This window comes from Bemisia tabaci, chromosome 3, assembly GCF_918797505.1.
Source record: "Bemisia tabaci chromosome 3, PGI_BMITA_v3".
Lineage (NCBI taxonomy): Eukaryota > Metazoa > Arthropoda > Insecta > Hemiptera > Aleyrodidae > Bemisia > Bemisia tabaci.
This window is the reverse complement of record NC_092795.1, coordinates 17,154,921-17,178,410: the sequence shown is the minus strand read 5'-3', so window position 1 is coordinate 17,178,410 and position 23,490 is coordinate 17,154,921. Positions and strand designations below refer to the sequence as shown.

The 23,490-nt window shown below is 39.4% G+C and overlaps 1 protein-coding gene across 4 annotated transcripts in view; it reads right to left on the bottom strand.

Annotated features, from left to right (window-relative positions):
- Positions 1 to 18,544: 18,544 nt before the first annotated feature.
- The window catches only part of LOC109044236 (UNC93-like protein), a 122,538-nt gene continuing 117,592 nt past the window's right edge, over positions 18,545 to 23,490 (bottom strand). For all 4 annotated transcript variants that reach the window (XM_019061835.2, XM_019061832.2, XM_019061834.2 and 1 more), the window contains one exon: positions 18,545 to 22,679. In XM_019061835.2, the coding sequence (XP_018917380.2) occupies positions 22,351 to 22,679 (329 nt within the window). In that variant the 3' untranslated portion in view covers positions 18,545 to 22,350. The remainder of the gene's footprint in view (positions 22,680 to 23,490) is intronic.

Below are 23,490 nucleotides of genomic sequence, written 5' to 3'. Positions count from 1 at the left end.
TAGGATACTCTGTTGAAGATATGTTTTATATCATAATCTGTTCCAAATTGAATTATGCCCAATAGGAACCATCTAGGAACTATTGGTAAAATTTGTTTAAGGCACCAAAATGGTTATAGGATACAATAGATATCAGTAATATCTGAATAGGTAACCAGAAGAACTTTTTTGTCGAATGTCATAAATGTAGAACTTGACTTTAAGCGATAAAAGAGACCTTAATTATGCTACTAATGGTAGATGGGACTACCGTGATGAAAGGTAGGGAAAACACAAGCACATTTTCAGTTTCAATTTCAGTCATGAAAGAAAGGAATGTAAGACTGTAAGTTAATAAGTAATTAATTGTCTCTACAATGTGAACATGAGCGTCCGCTTTGGAAATATTAGTTTGAACAGCATTAATTTCTTTGAGCTTTTGACTCAAAATTCTTTCATTATCGTCGATACGAACCAAGACTTCTTTGTTTTTGTTAATAATTGCGGTACTAAGACTGTAGCCTTGCGCGACCTGATTTTTCAAGTATTAGCTTCGCAAATAATGCGATTTTTCTGTGGAAAATGGTACAAAAATGGTATTTTGTTGTAACCAATATCCAAGCAATTATGCTTAAAGTTAAGGGTACCTTCAATTTTCTTAAGGATATCTACACCAATTAACCCGTCAAAGAAGCTGTGAAAATCATAAATTTGCAGTTTGAAATATCCTTTTTTGTGAAAAATTTTTGGAATTGGGACATAAACACAGGAATCAGAGAAATCCTTACCATGGGGAGTAACAATATTCATTGGATTTTTCCGAATTAGTTTTGAAAACATCTTATCTGCCAATGTCCGGGAGCACAATGAAGAAGTAGCCCCTGAGTCTAATAGGAATTTTGCATGATTAAATTCAGGAATTATTACGTAAGGTAAGGCGGATCTGGTTCCAAGGCTCCTATTTAAAAAAACTCCGCCTCATCAATGAGTGGGCTCTCCTGTTCCAATTCAACACTTTCTTGCATATTTATGTCAGAAGAGTCAACTTCTTCAGCAGTAGAAGTATTGATTTGGTAAGAAATACCGCTCATTGGTGTAGGGCCGGATCGTCGAGTTTGATTCGAAAAATTTCTTGTTTGGCCAGAATTTGGACGATTGAATGGTTGACTTTGGCGTTGGCCAGAAGGGCCTTGTGAATTATTCCCATTACCAGATTTATTATTACCTGAGTTATTGTTGTTAAATTTATTACCACCTGAGTTATTGTTGTTAAATTTATTACCGTTAGTCGGATTATTGGATTTATTTGAACTATTTCCATATTTATACCCATTATTTTTATTTCCAAAACTTTTTCCACTAGAATTACCTTTTTCAGTGTCATACTGAAACTCATTATTGAGTAAGCTTAAAGCTTCTGCTAACGTTTCTGGTTTTCTGGTGCGTAAATACTGACCTATTGGGTCACGTAATCCTTTAAGAAAGACTTGAAGTGCAGTACCATTCACAAAGTCTTTGTGAGCTAGTGTATTATGCGTATGCATATATGATAATACCAAATTTAATTGATATATAATACGGTTGTAAAAATCAACCGGGCTTTCAGAAGCGTATTGAGAAAATTTACAGAGTTCCACAAAAAGGGTTTTATCCGTCTTCCGATCCCCATAGAATTCAATGAGCTTTCCTTTGAGCGCTGCCCAATCTGCAAATGTGAAGTTTGCTGTGTGAAATGTGCTGTTCGCGAAGCGGCAGACGTGCACGCAGTGGAGGTGGCAGCCGTGGACGGAGACGAGGAAAGTGCCGCTGGAGAAGCGAGCCAAAAATTTTGAAATAGCCTCCGGATCTCTGTAGGTAGTTCCAAGTCGAAAAAAGTCGTGAACGACGAATCTTCGACTAGAAGGTCCACTAAATCCGGTGCGCCACAAGTTAACAATTTCTTGCCTTGACTTACTAAAATTTTCGTACATCTCTTCAACGTACCTGTCGCCAGGATCCCCCAATTCTGCACATCCGAACTCAGAGACGTCAGTCCCGTTGTCATCTGATCCAGAACCCGAGGAAGAGGTGCCAGTCCGCAGCCTGTTAGATACACCAGGTTCGTTAGCAGGAGAATCCAGTCGTTTGTTTAGGCTGCTTTCCTTAGTTTCGCTTTGTCCTTGTCTTCCATGAACTCCTTCTCCTCTTCCATTAGAGCTTGCGTGTTCGGGAGTTCCTCCTACCAGGCTTCCTGTGTCTCCGTCCGTTCCGGTGAGGGGGTCGGTGACTGCTCCAGGACTTCCCTCACCTCCGTTTCCTCCCTCTCCGTCCGAGAAGAGGTGCATTTCTTCTTCGCAGAGGAGGAGCTCTTCCATGGATTCGTCGTCGATTTCGGAGCACGAGTCTCCGAGGAGCTCCTCCTTACACATCCGCTCGACTTCGGCCTCCCACTCTGCTTGGAGAAACACTCCTTGATCGAGACTGCCTTCCGTTTGGCAGTCCCGGAAGTTGAGGGTTTCTTTAGGTCGAGGTTCTCCATCGCACTTTCTTAAATCAACGAAGCACTCTTTACACGAGGGGGGTTTCGCGGAAGTCGACGCACTCGGCACTGGGGAGCTTGGCGGTGACACAATAATCCACTCTGGTGAAGACATAATGATTCTCCGACCTGCAGCGCTCGCCGTTTTATAAGACTCTTTATCAGACCGGCTGATGCAATTTCTTCGCATCTTGCAGCAGAAAGTTGCATCAGCCGGGGCTCAACTGCGCTTTATCATTTTTGCACCACGTGATTGCATAATTACTCCAGTTACCGCGCTGCTCTTTAAACTTTATCTCCTACATTGTTGCAATATCTAAATTTATTCTCCACTCTCGAGAGAATATCCCCTGCTTTAAAAGGTTTTTCGCAGATGGTGACATGATTTGGTGTAAACTCAGGACTTACCGGAGGAAGATCGTTGACTAAGGCAGCTTTACGCTCTGGTGGAATCTGGGTGGCTTGAGCCTTAGCTACGGCGAATTTCAAACACTGCTTTATCAAAAATCTGATGTAGGCATAGTTTGCGATTTTCTTTGCCATGCCTTCATATTTTCTAAGGCCTTTTTCGCCATCGGCTCTGATACGAAGAGCAATACAGACTCCTGCCAAATCCTTGTAATTCGTGGAAGCGGCAGCCCCAAGGTCTTTATTAAACCCAAAGTACTTACCTGTTTTCACCGACGGGCTGGAATGCCAACTTGAACTTGCCTAACTGTGCATTGTAGACATGCAACTAATGGTAGATGGGACTACCGTAAGGGGTAGATGATCAGTGCGTAACAAGGAAATATCGAATGTTTGCTGATTACATTCAGCATTATGTAATTCTGCAAAATTTGCCTTAAATTGTGGAACAATTTAATCTGACAAATTGTCACAAGAGAACGGCTGTTTCGGTAAAATTTCGACTCGATCGTTTGAAAGATTTACGATAGAGCAAGTAATAAAACCATTGTCTATTTTCGAAATGCAGGCAGGAATCTCAATGTTTTCACTCAATTTTATCTCAGGAAGAACAACCGATGTGTTGTTTTCTCCAAGAACTGGAATTTTAGCAAGAGTTTCCGTATTTGCTTCGCAAATAATACGGGTTTTTGTGGATAATGGTAGAAAAATGGTATTTTATTATACCCAATATCCAAGCAATTTTGTTTGAAATTTAGCGTGCCTTCAAGTTTTTTTAGGACATCTACGCCAATTAATCCGTCGAAAAATTTATGAAAGTCATAAACTTGAAGCTTAAAATACCCTTTTTTATGAAAAAGTTTTGGAATTGGTACATAAACACAAGAGTCAGAAAAATCTTCATGAAGGAGTATCACTAGCGAATAATAATTTATCGGTATTAATATTATTATTATGATTGAAAATTTTAATTACCGACATTTTACTAATAGAATACTGCGCCAATTTTAACGCTTGCCTGAGGGATTTCTAATCATTTGGCATCCATTTATAGTGTGATTCGAGCCATAAGTGGGAGTCAAAAAAGCGGGCTAAAGGAGTCACAGCTGACGTCATAATCATATTCAGGATTTGTTCCCCCTTGTGGGACCTTTGCATTCCGGTTTGTCCGATGCCACTCGTGTTATCTTCTTTTCCGTGCCTTCCATCTCCGAGATTTGCTGCGCCTTCCTGTCCAGTATTCGTTTTATCGTCTGTAGATCCGGGTCCAAAGGCGAATTGAAATGAACGAGAGCTCTGGTCCGTGCCGCCCTCCACCAATTGAGACGATCTTCGTTCACCACTTCCGTAAACGGGTAGAGTTCGATTTTCGCCACCTCGAACCCAATCTCCCCCGGAGTGGTTAATTTTAAGCACGACCCGTGTTCCGTGTGACATATATACTGCGATAGAACGCCATCTTTCGAATGAAATGTTTCTTGAGCTAGCGCACGTTCTAGCCACCCATTTCCCGAACCGGGACCTGAGGACTTTGGTGATGTAGCAGCGACAGGTGGAATTGTTGTAGTCGCATGTGTGTAAGACGTGGAGGTGTCCTCCATGCGATGCGATGCAATATGTTCCTGTTCTAAGTTTAGCCATTAGTCGCAGAGCGCATTCTTCACCGGCGGTTCCAGTTCCGTTCGTGTAAATGTCGTGAAGAAGGTATCGTTTTGCATGAGCATCGCGATATCCTTCCAACCACATGAGCGTAGCGATTCTCCTGTTCTTTTCAATTGTTTCATCTGTAACTCCCATGCGCGAAATATCTTCAGTAGATCTTTCTGAAAAGGATCCGCAAGACTGGAGTAGAATTCCGGATCGCACATCATACACCTCATCTCTTCGATCACTCCGGGAAGCGGTGCTAGCCCTTGGTCCGCGAAGGGTATTAATTCCTGAAGCAATTTCGCTATCGGATGATTGTCTATCTTTCTCGACCTCTGTTCCGTTTTCTTCTTCTCCGCAAAAGCTCGTTTTTCTTCCTCCAATTCTAACTCCTCGTCTTGGAGTGCCTGAGTCGCTGCAAACATCTCCTCCCGCGGAGGACTCGCTGCTTCCGCGCACTCTTTTTCGGATTTTTCTGACGGATCCAAAAGAAGGATGACCGGAGCGTTGACCATCGTAAAACAGAGCGTGGAGAATCGGAGAGCAGGAACGTTTCGAACAGAAGCGCAATGCTAAGGGTTCGTTGCACGAACTTCAAGATCGATTTCCGCAGGACTGCGCCACTAATGGTAGATGGGACTACCGTATGGTAAGGTAGGCAAAGACAAGGACAGAATAAACTTAGAATGAGTTTATTCTGAATAACAATCACAATGATCGGGAGACCCAAACCGGACTGAAGCTGAGAATGAATCACAAAGAACGGAGCGGCGCAGTCCCATTTTATTGGGACTAAGACAACGGCGCAACGTTGACAAAAAAATGACACGCGCGGTGATAACTACGCCTTGGCATTGGCCTTGTGACAAGGCCAGTGTCAAGCGTCACCAAGATGAAATAATCATTTCATAACTTGCATGGCAAAGACATTCGCCCAATAAAAATTCTTATGCAAAGATAGAGCAATTTTGATGGATGAGGAACAAGTAAGATTATGCCATTCGGCCTGGTTTATTGTGAGCTTAATCCTCACGCACTTATTCGGTGTTAAAGTGCGCCAATATTTGATCATAGCGGCAACGTCATTGCTGTCTAGTTGATCTCCGAAAGTCTTGCATGTCATATAAGTTAAGTTCTGGAGAATTTCTGGGGTAGTATGACTGCGCCGGACTCGGCTGAGCCGAATAACGAAAATCAAATGTGAAATGTTACACTTATTCACTTTTATTAAACAATTCTTAAACTAATACAACTCGGCAAAGAAAAGGGTTCAAAACTTTGACAATGAGAGGGAACCGGCCTAGTACAGTTGGAAGCTGGGAGCACACGATTGATCCTATAGAGGGACCGTGTATTATTTATATCAATAGGAGTTTTGCGTCACGAATAGCAAAGCTAGGCGTCGGCGCAATCCTACTGTCAAGTTGAAGGTTACACAACCACGGAAATCTACCTTGAATATGCTAAATAGACAAAAAATAGATGACCAAGACAAAATAACTGAATTTAATCACCGCTAGGCGGATGGCGGATCTGCGGAGCAGATTCGCCAAGGCGCGTGCCAAGGTTGTCTAGTCTACAAAACTAGCAAAAAGTCACAGTTCATAACTTATATAAGTTAAGTTTTTGCTAATTAAGTAGCGGAGCGGGAACTGCGCCAGAGCATAAGCTCAAAACAAAATAATGGATGATTCAGATTTCCCTAAATTTTCGAGAATTGAGTCATATTTTGCCTTGTCTGTATCGTCTAAATTTCCCGTGAACCAATTAAGACCTTTGCCAATGAAGTTTGCAATGCCTCTTTTCGGGCGGTACCCTAAGAAAAGTGATTTTTGCAAGAGTCTGTCCCCGATAGTTTTTATCAATCTGAGAGAAGGGTTGTATGTATCATTAAGGTGGGCGATTCTATTTATTGAATTATAAGAATTTTGAATGTTACTTAATTCAGAGCGCAATAGAGATATATTATAGTAATGGACGAAAGTGTGCGACGTCTCCTTAAGGCGAGCGGGTCCTAAATTTAGAGATAAAATTCCAGAATTTTCAGTAATATTTGTTATTCCGCTAAAAGCTGTGATTGTTGTAGCCATTCTGAAACATTGAAAATTAATAACTAAATAATATTGGGTAAAGTAACTAACATTTTTCATCTGAAAAGTAACCGAAATTCGGTTCTCGTTTTACAGTTCCTAAAAAGGGGAAGGGGGGGGTGGCTAAAATTATCAACATGAAAAGGGTAAATATCTAGTACCATTAGGCAATATTGTGTATACCAAGTATAACAGCGTTGCGGATCTAAGTGGGCTAACGGGAATGCGTAATTTTCATGAAAGCACAACCATTTAGGTAATATGTTCATTCGAAACAACGAGTGAACTGTTTCTAAACAGTGTTTGCAGTCATAAGGGTTGACGCAAGCATGAAACTTTGTATTAGGGTGGTGTGAATGCCACACAAGAGATATGATGTTGTTGTCAGATTGGCGCGTTTTATTAAGTTTGTCGATTAGATCAGCAGCGGGTCGTGGAGCATAACATCTTTCTGGTTTCCACTTATTTTTGGACGGTTTTACTGGCTTTTGTGGTTCATGAAAAGAGTTTTGAAGTTTCATAAATTCTTCATGCTGTCTAATTCTATCATTTATTAGCCACTCTGCATATTCCTTTTTAGCTTTTTCCCAGTCATAGGGAACAATGATTTCACTATCATCTGGATCTAATGCCGGATTCCAGGTTTTACTAACTAAGTTATCCATAACAAAAAATCTAAAAGTAACTTAAAATACAAAGATGAACAAAAATGAATGGTCAAAATTAGGGAAGGTCAGGTTGTTATTTACCTGTAACAGAAGGAGAATTTTGATGTAATTTTGGGCGTTTCATCTCATTTATGTGAATTTTTTGATTTGCTTTTTTATTCTTACCAAGAAGGAACAGGAAAGAAGGTACAGGAAGATCGGAACTGTAGCGAGGAAAAATGTCAACGGACATAGACACGAATTACGTTCAGGAGCGATAAGTCGTTTTTTATTTTCCACGAAAAGACGTTTTACGTGAAAAAATCCTAGCGACGAGCGCCAGTTAAGTTTTTGCTAATTATGTAGCGGAGCGGCAACTGCGCCAGTGCATAAGCTCAAAACAAAATAATAAAATCAAAGTATGAAATACTATGAAGTTTCTTAAGTTAACAAGGAAAGATTACAACTGACACATTAAACGGGTAGGAACGCACAGAATAACGGCAGAGGGAACCGAGCCTAACTGGTATCACCGACGAGAGACTACGGTTGAATTTGGGAGGATTCGGGTGTCATTTTATAATGACACCTTATCTAGGTCGATTGACGTAGAATGGGAGGAAAGGTCAATCCAATATTCCGTAGTTAGCTAAACAATGCTTCATTAAGAAGCGTCAGCGATGCTGCTTTTGTCTATCAATATTTGGAAACCAAATATTGTTACACGTGCCATGATTGCTAATTAGGCGAGAAAATAGGATAGAACATAACTTATAACTTATGTGATGTGTGGGAGCAGGTGATATACCGGAGACAAACGATATGGCAAAATAAACGGAGTTTATTACGACAATCACAAAGAATGGATCGGGACAACCGACAGGGACACGACTGGGTGGCTGAAACGGTGGACGAATGCCTAGCCGTGGCTCCGAGCTTTTATAGCCGGAGGAAATACGCGGGCGTCGCAGAAGGCGAGCACGCGCCGGACCAAAAAGGGACAGGTCAGCATCTTGGCGACTTGCCTGAAAGTCCAGTGCAAGGCTGACAAAAAACGCTGAGTGTCACAAGTCGAGAAGCGGCTTGTGACGTAAATAGAGCATAGAGCATAGAGCATAGAGCATAGAGGAGAATATGTAACTCCTCCTTCCTAAGACGGAAAGACGGGTGACAAGAGAGAACAAAGGGATGAAAACTAAGTTAGAAGAACTTTGTAAAGGGAATCGAGCACGGGTTTACGCAAAAAAGAAGAAAAGAAAAGAGAAAGGAAGGCATAGTAGAAATAGTTTTAATTTCGGAATGAATGTCGTCAACAGAAATGACGGAGGGGTGTAGTGTCCCCGAAGCGCAAAACAAAATAGAATTTTCAATTTCTGTCAAAATATGTAAGAAAGTCAAACTATAGCTTAAAATGTATTCAATTGTTTCGATAGTATGAAAATGCGTCTCATAAGAAATGGAATTATTCGCCATAGACCTAGTTACTGAAGCTATTTTATCACACAGGATTCTTTCGTTCGATTCAAGACGTCTCTCATTCTCTTTGTTTTTATTAAAAATAGCAGAAGTTAAGCTGTATTCTTGCTGAACTTGTGTAGCAACGGAAATTTGGTTTTATCCAGGTTCCGCAACAGAGCATCGTAACGGTCTTTGTCCGTATCATCGAGGTTGCCAGTCAACCAAGATAACCCTCGACCTAAGAAATTAGCGATGCCCCGAGCATATCTGGACGGGCCGAGAAAACGAGTCTTCTCCAGAATTTTTTCGCCAACAGTTCTAATCAGCGTGAGTGACGGTGCATATGTGTCATTTGACAGCGCAAATTTTGAAATGGAACCGAGAGAATCCTGAATCAACCGAAGTTCCCTGTTTATTATGGATGTATCATAATAGTGAATGAATGTGTGATAACTGCGTCGAAGTTTTGCTGGCCCCAATTTTATTAGCAGAACGCCGGCATTTTCTATAATATCCGTAAGGCCATTAAGGGCCAGGATGCCAGGACAGCAAATCGCCAAGAAAACGACGGCAAAATTCATTTCACAGCACGGCACAGAGACAGAACTGGAATACAGGTGAGCAGCAACGATCGGCGTTGAAGCGCGGATGAGTTGCGGCGAAAAAAAGGATCACTGCGGTGGCAGGCGAAAGAAGAGGGGTTCGGTAAAACGCGCAAAGTGTTGACCGATTAAGGGTAAAACACGATAAGTTCGAGTACCGGACTGCGCCACTTATGTGATGTGTGGGAGCAGGTGATATACCGGAGACAAACGATATGGCAAAATAAACGGAGTTTATTGCGACAATCACAAAGAATGGATCGGGACAACCGACAGGGACACGACTGGGTGGCTGAAACGGTAGACGAATGCCTAGCCGTGACTCCGAGCTTTTATAGCCGGAGGAAATACGCGGGCGTCGCAGAAGGCGAGCACGCGCCGGACCAAAAAGGGACAGGTCAGCATCTTGGCGACTTGCCTGAAAGTCAAGTGCAAGGCTGACAAAAAACGCTGAGTGTCACAAGTCGAGAAGCGGCTTGTGACGTAAATAGAGCATAGAGCATAGAACATAGAGAATAGAGGAGAATATGTAATTTATATAACTAATGGTAGATGAGACTACCTGGGGTAGGCTGGAATGACCAACTCGGAATAAACGTAGTAGCGGTTTATTCAAGACAATCACAGGGATTGGAAAACACAAGCCAAGACTGAAGTTGGGAATGAAATCTCGAATAGACGAGCGTCGCAGTCCCGTTTTATAGGGGACTAGAATGAAAAGCGACGTTGACAAAAAATGACACGTGCGGTCTATCTCTGAAGGAAAGGTGAACATTCCAGTCAGCTCTCAGCTCAATTTTCTTTAAAAAGGTGTGGTCATCACATGTGGTCCCGAAACCCGGGACAGAAATCGAGTCAATCTCTCCGTCAAATCGATCGAATTTATATCCGAATTTTTCAAAAAGAAAGGATTATCAACATTTCTCCGTTCTAATTGATTAACTATAGTTTGAAGACGCGTGAATTCAGCAAGGAATTCCTGTTGATTCATGACGTTTTCAGGATTATTATTTTCGGGAATGTCTCCGTCAGGATTAATTTCAAATCTAGCAGGTCTTAGAATTTGATTTGGATTCGCCATAAATCGAAGCATTAAATTAATGTGGATTTATTTAACCAACTTATTAGTTGAAAATTAATTTAAAGGAATTTAATCTTCATTCATTAAGAGAAAATAAAACATTTTCTTAATGATGACGTATTGCGCGTAACGTTTCTGTCGTGAATATAAAGGAGCAGTGAAGTTTTCCTCAAGGCGTTCCTTGATTCCAATGCTAATTGGATCGCTATACTCATTAGATGAGAACAGAAAATCCCATATCAAACGAGTAGCGTCATCGATTTCTAGTTCTTCAATATTCGTTTTCTAGCTAACCTAGTTAAATCTAGGACGAGAGGACAAATGGGATGAAGATACGAGAACATGGACAAACTTAAACAAATTTCAAGGGCCTAACTGTAAGGAAACACCTTGCAATTTGTAGAAAATTACTTTCGAATAGTCTCCGGAGGCCTAACAGTAAGGAAATCACTCCGCAAATTATTTCTGAAAGAGTAATTTAATTTGTAGCCCTAATCTAGGGAGTCACTACAAAAAGAGAAAAATCTCAAAATAATATTTAGCAAAGAAAAGAAAATTCACTTAAAAATAAAAAAGGGGGGATGGTCAGAATATTATCAATCATTACATAAACTCACAGCAAGAAGGCGATGATCTTCATCTTCGGAGCGGGCAAGTGTGAAAATCAAGATAATCGGAGTTGGAATCTCGAATCTGGAGTCCGGAGGGCGTGCTGATCAGTCTGTCCCAACGGTGTCCCAAGTACTCGTCCACGCTCCCAATGGATTTCCAGGGAATGCTCGGGGCAGGAACGGGTTTGAGCTGGATCTTGGCTTCAGGAAGATGTCTTAACGGCAAGCGAAACCACAGGAAAGACCAGGCACGATGACGCTTCAGACCAGACTCTACGATGGCAAAATCTCCGTCACGCTTGTAATGCTCTATGATAGACTTAGAGAGTCTAGGAGCACCGAAGTAAGAACACGCTTCAATATTGTCAATGTAGACAATGACACGATCTTGAGTGCGACGTACTTCAATCGGCCAGTCTTGACGAAATTGTAGATGATGATCGTAAATGATTGATAAGAGCTTCTGTTCCTCCTTCTCGTTTGCGTAGATGAAACGACGTTCCGTTCTGGCTGGTACAGGAAGATCGGAACCGTAGCGAGGAAAAATGTCAACGGACATAGAAACAGTTACGTTCAGGAGCGATAAGTCGTTTTTATTTTCCACGAAAATACGATTTACGGGAAAAATCCTAGCGACGAGCGCCAGTTAAGTGAACTCGAAAAAAATGAAAATAATCACGACACACAGACACACAAAATTGTACAGTGGGTGCAGAAGTTAGCGTAAGAAAAATTATTTTGGGGCCGAAGGACAAGGACTTAAGGACAGTTTAAAGGTAGAAGTTGGAATAGATGTGTTAACTTCAATGACATTATCGTAAATTGACGGTATTTTTTTTGGAACTTAAAAAAAAAACGAGGAGATTTAATGCAAGAAAATGAAGAGAATGTAGTTTACTATTTTCGATGGCGAAAAAAAAAAAAAAAAAAATACACTGAGCCGAATATTTAATTACAAATACCTACAAGTTACCTTTGCTTGTCCTCAAAGGATTGGACATTACATTCTGAAATTTAAAGATTAAAGAAAATGCATCTAGGAGACTTAGAAGAGATGAGCATTATTTCGTTTCGAAAGGAACGGTATCGCAGCTATTTTCTAGCCGACGCCGCTTTGTGTAAACCACACGGTAATTCCTTTGTTTCCGCGTGAGTCACGATGCGCCAGTTGGGTTTACGAACAATTTTGTTGGGTATGGGAACGGGGATCGGGCCGAAGTCCTGTAGAACAGTTCTTCTCACAGTCTCAAAATTAACAATACCCGACGCTCGATAGTTAAGTGCGAAGCATCGTACTTTGCACACTGTTGTTGTTTTAGTCGAATCACCACCTATGCATATCTCCATGGCATAATTTTTTGGACCGACACCAACAAAAGATTTAATGAAAGAATTTTTTCCATATACCTCAAGTTCGTCAGTTAGATCCTCCAGATGGGGTCCCCCAGAGGCAAACGCAATTCTGGTGGCACTATAGGAGACTCATCTTGAATGTAATAACCCGAGCAACATGGCATAATTTTTTGGACCGACACCAACAAAAGATTTAATGAAAGAATTTTTTCCATATACCTCAAGTTCGTCAGTTAGATCCTCCAGATGGTCCCCCAGAGGCAAACGCAATTCTGGTGGCACTATAGGAGACTCATCTTGAATGTAATCACCCGAGCAAAAGCGAGAATGAAACAACTTTTTCTTATGGGAGGAAAATTGTGATAAACACTCATGACAGTAAAAACACAGCTTTTTCCGGTTGGTTCATGTAAGACATAAATCTATAAAAAAATTTTAATATACATGTAGTGCTCCTTATAATAGAACAAATCAATCTAGTTCTTCTTCTCCACAGAACTGAGTTTAAGGGGGAAAACATACCCATCAGTATCATAAGAATACACATTTATGGATATACCGGGTGTCCGTAAAGTAACTGAAAAGTGGGTATAATATTTGAACAAAAAAAGATAGAAGGTCGCGGTTTGTGGCATTCTTCATCATCCAGAAGGGGAAAGTTTTCGATGGGGGGTTTTTCTTGCTGGACCCCCCTGGGGGGCTCCAAGGGGGGGCAACTTTCAAAATTCAAATAGCAACCCCCATTTTTTTAGACATGGTTAAAAAGAACTTACAAAGACAAGAAAAAAGACGCACATACTACTTTCTTAGTCCGTACCTATATATAATTTTGAAGTACTTACCATCCTATCTTTTAATGTGTCCAACTCCAGACGTTTCTTGTTATTTTCCTTGACGAGTTTTTCCGTTTTATTTTTTAAATTTTCCTATAATTGAATAACAAACAAACATAGTTTTATTATTTTTACAAATCTCAAGATACGGATATTTTTACTTCATTGATACACCAATTTATGTTCTATCCTAGAGTTTGATAAATATAGAAAACTCATCGATACGTACCGCAGTAGGGCGAAAAAGGCCTTTATTGTGAAGTTCTGACGAATTCTCTCTTTGATAATACGACTTCTAATATCCCGATAATGATTTTCAGCTAGAAATTCTCTGAGAAAATGAACAGTTTCGTCATAAGATAATTCTAACAGATTTACGTCATTAATAAACTCAATTAAATCTTGCGTGATTAATGTAGGTTTATTCAACCAACTCATGAATTTTAATCTTCGTTCATTAGAAGAAATCTAAACATTTTCTGAATAATAACGTACTGAGCGAACCATTTTTGCCGTGAACGTAAAGGTAAAGTGAAATTTTCTTCAAGACGAAGCTTGATTTCGTGGCTAACCTGATCGCTATACTCATTCGCGACTAAATAGTCCCAAATCAAATGAGATGCGTCAGATATTCCTACGTTCTGGATATCCGTTTGCCTAGCCAAGTTGGTTAAATCTCGGACGATAGGACAAATAGGATGCAGATCAGAGAACATGGAAACTTGAACAAATTCCAAGGGCCTAGCAGTAAGGAATCACCTTGCAATTTGTCAAGAACACTTTCAAATAATCTTCGGAGGCCTAGCAGTAAGGAATCACTCCGCAAATTTTTGAAAGAGCAAATAAAATTTTTGTAGCCCCACACTAGGGAATCACTAGCAAAAACAAAAGAAAAAGAGAAAAAAATCTCAAAAAATAAATTTTAGCATAGAAAACTCACTTCAAAAATAAAATGGGGGGAATGGTCAGAATATTATCGATCATTACAAATTAACTCACAGCAGGAAGGCAGTGATCCTCATCTTCGAAGCGGGCAAGTGTGAAAATCAAGATAATCGGAGTTGGAATCTCGAATCTGGAGTCCGGAGGGTGTGCTGATCAGTCTGTCCCAACGGTGTCCCAAGTATTCGTCCACGCACCCAATGGATTTCCAGGGGATGCTCGGGGCAGGAACAGGTTTGAGCTGGATCTTGGCTTCAGGAAGATGTCTCAATGGCAAGAGAAACCAGAGGAAAGACCAGGCACGATGACGCTTCAGACCAGATTCTATGATGGCAAAATCTCCGTCACGCTTGTAACACTCTATGATAGGCTTAGAGAGTCTAGGCGCACCAAAGTAGGAAAATGCTTCGATATTGTCAATATAGACAATGACACGATCTTGAGTGCGACGTACTTCAATCGGCCAATCTTGACGAAATTGTAGATGCTGTTCGTAGATAATCGATAATAACTTCTTTTCTTCCTTCTCGTTTGCGTAGATGAAACGACGTTCCGTCTTGGCTGGTACAGGAAGATCGGAACCGTAGCGAGGGAAAATGTCAACGGACATAGACACGAATTTCGTTCAGGAGCGATAAGTCGTTTTTATTTTCCACGAAAAGACGTTTTACGTGAAAAAATCCTAGCGACGAGCGCCAGTTAAGTTTTTGCTAATTATGTAGCGGAGCGGCAACTGCGCCAGGGCATAAGCTCAAAACAAAATAATAAAATCAGAGGTACGAAACACAGTGACGTTTATTAAGTTTCAAAAGTAAGAAATACAACTACACATTAAACGGGTTAGAACACACAGAGTAACGGGCAGAGGGAACCGGAGCCTAACTGGGATCACCGACGAAAGACTACGAATGAATTTGGAAAGATTCGGGTGTCATTTTATAATGACATCTTATCTAGGTCGATTGACGTAAATTGGGAGGAAAGGTTAATTCAATATCCGCAGTTGGCGAAGACAATGCTTAATTAAGAAGCTTCAATTAAGAAGCGTCAGCGATGCTATGCTTTCGTCTATCAATATTTGGAAACCAAATATTGTTACACGTGCCAAGGTAGCCAAATGGGTGAGATACTCGGACAGAACATAACTGATACATGTAGTGCTCCTTATAATAGAACAAATCAATCTAGTTCTTCTTCTCCACAGAACTGAGTCTAAGAGGGAAAACATACCCATCAGTATCATAAGAATACACATTTATGGATATAGGTATTATTCATACCTTCAAAATGATGGATATCATCAATCCTCATCGGAAAATCACATCAAGAATAGCGAGTTTCAAATTCCGGATCATTATGATAGGACGCTTTCCTTCGTGGTCTCTCCTTTACAAATGGAACGCTAAGAGCATACTTAAAACAAAACTTGTCTGCCTAATCTATACTAATGAGTGACCGACATTTTTTTAACCTATCATCTTTACAACCCCCCAAATGACTGTTACATCATTTCCCTGTATTTTTCGATGATAATTCCTACTTCATTAAAAACTTCATAAAGTACTTCATCCTTCTCTCGATTCGCATCTATTGTGATGGCGTTAGGTTCTTTGCTGAGCCACTCTTCATGTTATAAATGTAATTCTAAATATTCTAACGGTACCTCATTCTCTACCTTTCGGTTTCGCAATTTCATCCTTACAAAGCAGACTTCAGGGTCAGTTTTTAAGTAAATAATTCAATCAGTTTTAAGTTTGAATTCCTCACACATTATCTCCTTCAAACCTGAAAGAATTTGAAACTCGCAATTGGATAGATGACCTTTATTCAGTGCTCTTCTCGCAAATATATTAATGCTACTATCTAAACTTCTTTCTGTGATAACTGAGAGGGTTATTTTATCTTTTTGAGACTTCGCTAAAGTCTGTATCACAACACTTTGAAATTGGAAACAGGACTCAGCTGGGTTACTATAATATAGCCCTAACATATTGTAGCCACGATAATTGGTCCATAAATTAAGCGGCTCAGGTACTATCTCAGCTTCTCCAGGACAGAATTTTTCGAGGAAATCGTCGAGGTTTTTGAGGATTGTTGATTTCGCTTCGGAAATGCCTCCTTTAATAGAAATGTATCGTGATGAATTCATTTTTTTAGGTAGGTATACCTTGATTGGAGCTTTTGATGAATCACTGTCAAAAACAATAGATACACTTCACTAGATTTTTTCCTCCTGCTTCCTTTGTTGATCTAGGGACAAACATATTTAAATTGAAATAAGTATTCATTGCTCGTTTTCTATACTGTATTTTATGAAATCAATCAAAATCGACAAGATCATCAGGGGACAATATAATTTTAGAATTTTTATTATTGTAACATTCGTTTATCTCCTTGGCAATTTTGATCATTGTTTTCATGAAATGGATAGGGGGGGGGGGGGGGTCCTTCCCTCGGTATAGAACAGGGGAGGGGTGTTAAAACGAGGAGAAACGTGTAAGATAAGGGTTGGTAATGTCTACAATTGAAAGAGTTTAAACCGGGGTCGTGATCTATTTTTTCCAAATAACTTCCGAAATCCGCAAGTATTAAAAAGTTATTCAGAATCATTTTGTTTTCATCATTGAAACGTTCATCATTTTTGCCCATTGAAATCATCGCGCATAGTCACACAAGGTGTTGTGGAAAATCCTGATGTGATGGAATTTTTTGGACCATTTTTCCGGTATTACCTCTAAAATACACCGAGAAATCAATCAAATTACCTCACTTAATATTTACTAGGTAAGTTCCTTTTAGGTCTGTGTAAATACTGCGGAATATCATTATGAAAAAAGAATCAAATCACAGTCAAAAGGTGATGAAAGTTGTTACTTTAACTCAAGGAACTGTATGGCATGACCCAGAATATGTAAGCATAAGCTATCTGTATTTTGGCTTCCAATCTCATAATATGTATTATTATGTAAATGTACATAACATGTAAATGTACATAATATGTAAATGTTCATACTATGTAAATATAGGCAGCTCAGATATTTTTGTACGATGAATTGTTATGAAATCTTGATAATTCTGTGGCTTTAGCCGATCACCATCTAGAGGGAGCAGTGCGTCCCCCGCTTACCCGTCATTGGCTGCGCGCGGCACCCAATGAGGGGTGAGCCTAAGACGCCCTGCTCCGACTGCTTTCCCGGGATGGTGATTGGCTACTGCCACGATTTCTACATTATTTTGATCGTTTCAGTAAATTTTTTCAGTTGTATAAGGCATATATTTTCAAGAAAAATGTTCGAGAGGAATTAGCAATTAACTTTATGGAAATAAAAAAAAAGATTAAGTAAATTCTTTCATTGTAAAATGCGTTCATCCTCAGAATAGGTACTTACAGCGTTAAATTGACCAGGAACATTCCAAAAATGTACGCCATTATTTTTTTCTATGAAGGAAAAATGGCTTTTAGTTTACTATTATATCGTGAATCTGTGGAATATTCCTTATCATCGAGGTAAAGAACCAAATCACATTCAAAAGGTGATGAAAGCCCTTAACTTTCATGTAAGAATGATGATACCTCTCTGAAATGAACTTCCTTCCCAAGGAAAATTAACTCGTTTTTTATGAACTGCATGAAGGCTTTTATTATCGTCCTCTCTTTCACGTATTGATTCAAAGACGTTTATTCAGCTACTCTAAGAGAACATGTGGCTCAAACGTTTCAAATGATAATTTCAATTTTGCAAAAAATAGAAAGAACTTAACAGTTTCCTCCTTCAGGTTCAATGATGTCAATATGTGACATAGTGACTGGTTTGAAGTGAACCCTGATTACATATGCCTGAGAATTTTAGCACACGGATACATAGCCTCGTCAAAATCGTTACTCCGTGTCTATCGTTGAATTAATGTCAAGTGAGTCATGTAATTTTAGTTTTTAGTGATTTGGGTTTGTGCACAACCCATTTTCCTCAAGGAAAATTAAGTGCCTTTGTATTAACTGTGATAATTAAGGGAAAATGGACTGCACAGACTCTGCTACCTTTCAGCAAAACCTCGGTCCAAAGGAACTTTTGCCTTTGGTAACAATACTGCAGCCGACCCTCCTCTATACGGGGATGATCTGGCTACCCACTATTCAATGCTTTACAGCTTAATTCTCCAGGACTATTTACGAATAGGTCCGATCATAAAGCACTGTCAACTGATTGAAGCTCACTCTCTATAATTTAATAATAATAATAATAATAAAAAAAAAAAAAAAAAAAAAAAAAAAAAAAAAAAAAAAAAAAAAACGCCCTCTACTTTCAAAGGGGGTTTGTTTTGAACTATTTGGGAATTTAAGTTTGTATTTGGTGGAGTCAAAGTAAAACATGTCTTGAACAATGAATTATAAATATTTATTAATTTAGTTCTTGTAATAAATCTACATAAAATATAAAATTGTACACACAAATAACAATTTCTCTTAAGTACACAATGATTCACAGTTTTTTCTGTCTTGTTTTTTTCTACTATATATCTACCTTACATTTCTCAGCTGACTGTCACGTCTGTCAGTTCCAAACGTATCAGAACTGCTGCTGTAATTTTTAATCAAATTAAAACTTTTGAAGATAGCCTGCAACTTGATACTGGTTCCATTTGAAAATTATTCGTATTCTGTCGAAGAAACCATAGGTCGGTAGCTTTTTTGCTAGATGCAGACTGATAGTGAGTTAAGGCGCGTTCAGGCGGCTAGCTGAGCAAGCCCCATCACGAACATGTAACAATGGTTTACCCAAAATCCCAGCACGCATGCCAGCGCTGATTGCACTGGTCTAATGAGGCTTGTCAAGTGGTTTGGCAGGCCGTGTATAAGCGTCCTCAGGAACGTTTAAGACAGTTAAACACTTCTTAATTTTTTCAACATTTTTCCAGCTTTTACAACCGAAGTTAAAACTGAAGTTAAATAAAATATTTTTCAAATACAACCAAGATCAGGTAGCTTTATATCTTGGCTCTAAAACCACAGCAACATCCCTGGTGCTTTTGAAGTACCCATGCTGTCTCAACGAAACTAAACCGTATTGTAGCCCGAAGCTTTTTAAGTTTTACCCAAGCAATCATTAGTCGTAATACCAAATTATTTACCTGTCAGTAAGTAACAAACGAACAAAGTAGCATAAGGAATCAAACAAACAACTCATGAACATTCTATGTATTATGCAAAGTCAGTTGATCTGAAGAAATCTTTCCAATATCATCACACAAGAATCGGCGCCGCTGATGGGCTTATACTCGTAAAATTAACGTCAATCCTTTGATCTGGTATATTAAAATACGGAGGTTTGTTCCTTATCACAATATCTTGCACATTACTGGTTTGTTATCGCCCTTGTAGTTATCGAGCTTTTGCGTCTAAACATGCAGTCTTCAGTAATGCATTTTGTGCAGGCCAATGTGTTTTTTATTATCTACATACCTCCTAACATTGGAAATTTCAGAACAAATCCCTCAATTCATTCCTAATAAAACAATTTGGATCTTTTGTTTTTCTTTTTTTCCTGTAATTATTTTTAATTTATTCAAGAGCACATGCTTCCTCGTATTAACAATAAGGTCAGATCTGTCCTCCCGTAACATTAAAGTTCAAGATATCCAGGATGTAACGATTAAGGCTCAAAATCATATTCAAAAGACAAAAGGATGTCTCAGTACTCACATTTGAAAAGTTGGAAAGGTCTATTAGGAAATTTAGGGCTATTTTGTGTATGTTTTGGTTCTATTTCTATTTATGATTCGATGAAGCATAGTATACAATGCTTCATATTTGTATGAGACCGTAAAAAATGACTAAAAATCATTCGCATTTTGAACAATGAATCAGTATTCTCAATCAAAAACATTTACGTAAAAAATTATAGGCAGCCTGGTTTATTTTTATGTTTGTCTAACAGCATAGCAATCAGTAATCTATAAAACACATCTTTCTCTCTTTTTTTGGAGGAATTGAGCAAGATTTTTATTTTGTATTTTTTTATGGGCTACTTTTAACACTTACGTGCAGTTTGAATACATCTAATGTGACACAAAAATGAATTGTCCCAAGAAAGCTTTAAATTTATGCATTACCCAACCTACGAAAGCTCTTCCTGCTGTTTAAGATGTTGATTTCCTCAGCACAATTCTCAACTCTAAAATTAAGTACCTCTGCATTCAAACCTTATTTACAGAAGTTATTTCTATTATTTTAACTTTCGCGAGTTTCTAATTGTTGCAATAAGTCATCTGATAACTCTGGTTATAGGATCTTGCTAGTGTGCTGATCATCTACCAAAATTTAATGGTTTGTTTCACTTGCTCGTAAGTCAAAGTAAGAAAAACATGAGCTTTTTTGCTCGTGAAACCAGTAAAAGTATCAACAAAGAGTAAAAATTCAAGTAAATTATCTTGTGTACATATTTTCATTTGCTGATTAAATTCAGCTACATTAACTAGACTACTGTTTATAATTAGGTATCTATATAGTTCTGAAAAATATGTACAAATGATTGGGAAAAAATCAACATGCTATAATTTAATGCTAAAAGGATAGAAGGAAAAAATTAGAATACTGAAGATCTTTGTATTTTCAATGACGTGATAAGAAAATTGTGATCAAAATGCTTCAGGTGCAAAATTTTCTTTCAAATCTAATAACAAAATGTTCAAATCAAAATGCATGCTGTAATCGACAAAAATCATTCAATAATTCAAATATGAAAAAAATCGTTTAGTAGAATAAATAAATCAGTAAATGAGACGAGAGAAAAAAGATAAGTACATAAAGTTAAAGAAATAAAGAGTAATTAACCACTAAATGAATCACAGTTTCTGCATTTCAACATTTCTGGAATGTCCTGAGCTGAATATAATTCTAGGGGGGGTTCAAAAGTATGAACAAGTCAGTTTAGGGTGTAAGTACCTAATTTTGATTCCATGTTTTCATAGTTTTATTTTTCTTTTCCTCCTTACAATAAACGTAAGTATTTAGCAGCGGATTCCTTGATTTGAAGTGTTTCTTACTCTCTGAAGATAGTAGAAATTTCTGCCCTAAAAATTCAACTTCATGACATTACATCTAAAAGTATCACGCAGTTAACTCAATAAAATCGAGAAGGCACTTATACAATATGATTTCTAGGTTTATTGCAACATCATTTCACAATGTTTGAAGAGATTATCTGAATAGCCTACAAGACAAAGAAAATGGTGATTTTTTGTGTAAGGATGTTGGTAGCTAGAGTCAGTACCATTAGTGCTTACAAAATCGATAAGAACACCGATTACATGTCCTCGTCTTATTTTAATTGCGTTTCAAAAGCTTCTCAACAATGGGGAAATTCAGGCACTCTTCAACTTGAAGATCTTAAAAAATTGGTGTCAACTTTTTAAAAAGAACTTAAATTCTATGAGGAAACAAGGCACAAGGATTTTACATACAGGCTGAGCATGCAAAACGCGTGCTTTTTCTACGAGCAGCCTTTTTTCTCCTTTGATTTTATTACTCTTTTCATCACTGATGCATCTCTTCAGTCTCGGAGGACTCATTTCGTCGTTTCTCGCACGAAGGAGCGTAACCCCATTCCATGGTTGCCAAATTGACTCAAACAATTTGATTTTTTACATGAAACTACAGGAGCTATTTTCATCCAAAATTTTCCCGATTTTCACATAAGATCAGAAGGAAAATCAGTGAAATTTTCAACTGAAAGTAGATGCTCCTAGTAACAATGCGATTTGCAAAGGGAAATTTGACAACATTGAAATGTAGTTACGTTATCTCGTGCGGGAAACGTCGATCTGCGGCGCGCGGGAAAAGCCTTGGATGTACGATTCCATCGGAGTTGAGCGCGTGCGCAGTGGCGACTCCGATCGCGAAGTTGGCGACACTAGGTCTCGTCAATTTAAACGCAAGTGAAAAATCTGAAACCGATCATCCGCGATGGATTTAAATTGAAGGAAAACAGTGTCAGCAACTGACTGTATTCGCGTTTCTTGCCGAGCAGGGCAGTCTTTGGGCATGGGAACTTTCGTAGCCCTGCCAGGAAGATGACTTCAGATGCACTACATGATAACCACGTCCTCTTCATCCGAAGATGGTTCACTCTTGGAAGTACCGACAAGTTATCGAAAATGCACAAATGCAGCTGGTGAGTGAGCCTATAGATGGGTGATGATGATCTCGTCGTCGATATCATCCTTTTCGTCGTCGGTCTCCTCGACGGTGTTCTGGGCGAGCGCCTCGGCAGCGGCTGCTTTCGGGTCCTCGGCGAGCCTCTTCTGCCTCCGGGCTTTGATCGAGTGTCGAATCTCGACGATGGCGTATCCCATCATCCCGACCACGAGCACGACTCCCATCACGTACAGCTTCATCCGAGCGCAAAGGTGGGTGCTGTAAGCGTAAGCCACCACGTAGCCGGTCGATTCCCACAACCGGTAGTTACTGAAAGCTGCTTCTTTGTTCCGTCTGAAGAGGGTACCGTAGAGACCTGTCCGACAGAAGAGGAGAGAACGTTACACCAAAGAGAAATTTCAACACGAAACTGGACGTATTTATGCTAGAGGGAATACTATACACAGGAAAAAAAGTTGCTGAAGTAACATCCCGGATGTTGAAAATCTGCGCGACAACTCTTGAATGTTGTTATGAAAACTCTGGCTGTAAAAGTAACATCCCAGCGACGTTGAATTAACAACCGTAGCGTTCATATCAACATTCAAGAGTTGTCGCGCAGATTTTTAACATCCGGGATGTTACATCAGCAACGTTTTTGTGTATGCAAGTGATGCATGAAAATGCACGATGCAAATCGAAAATTCGCTCACAAAATTCCAATTTTTAAACATCAAAAAGTCAGAACTTTCTTTCCGCCGTAAGGATCCATGTAATATCGAAACTTCAAACACGTATTTCTCGAAGTAGCAAAAACTGCACTTAATGCGCCTCCAAACCCCTTAATTATATTCCGTTCCCACTTTGAGAACAAGTTGGGTTATAATCATGCCTAGTGTGCTGGGTGACAAGGTGCAGCGGCGGCGTTTACTAGTTTCCTTTTCTACCCGTTCGTTTAAGTCTATGAGTGCAATCGTGCATATGCGCGCAAAGCCGACGATTGAGCCCGAAAATTTAATTACTCAGATGAGCACCGACGAATCCACTGATTTCTCAATTACACAAGAAAGAAACGATCACGCGAATGGGAGGATATTGTGGGCTTTCATGTACCATTGACCGCTTTGGCCCGTAATTTAAATATTGATGCTGCCAAATCGTGTCTCGCTCTTAGATGGCCGGCTCGG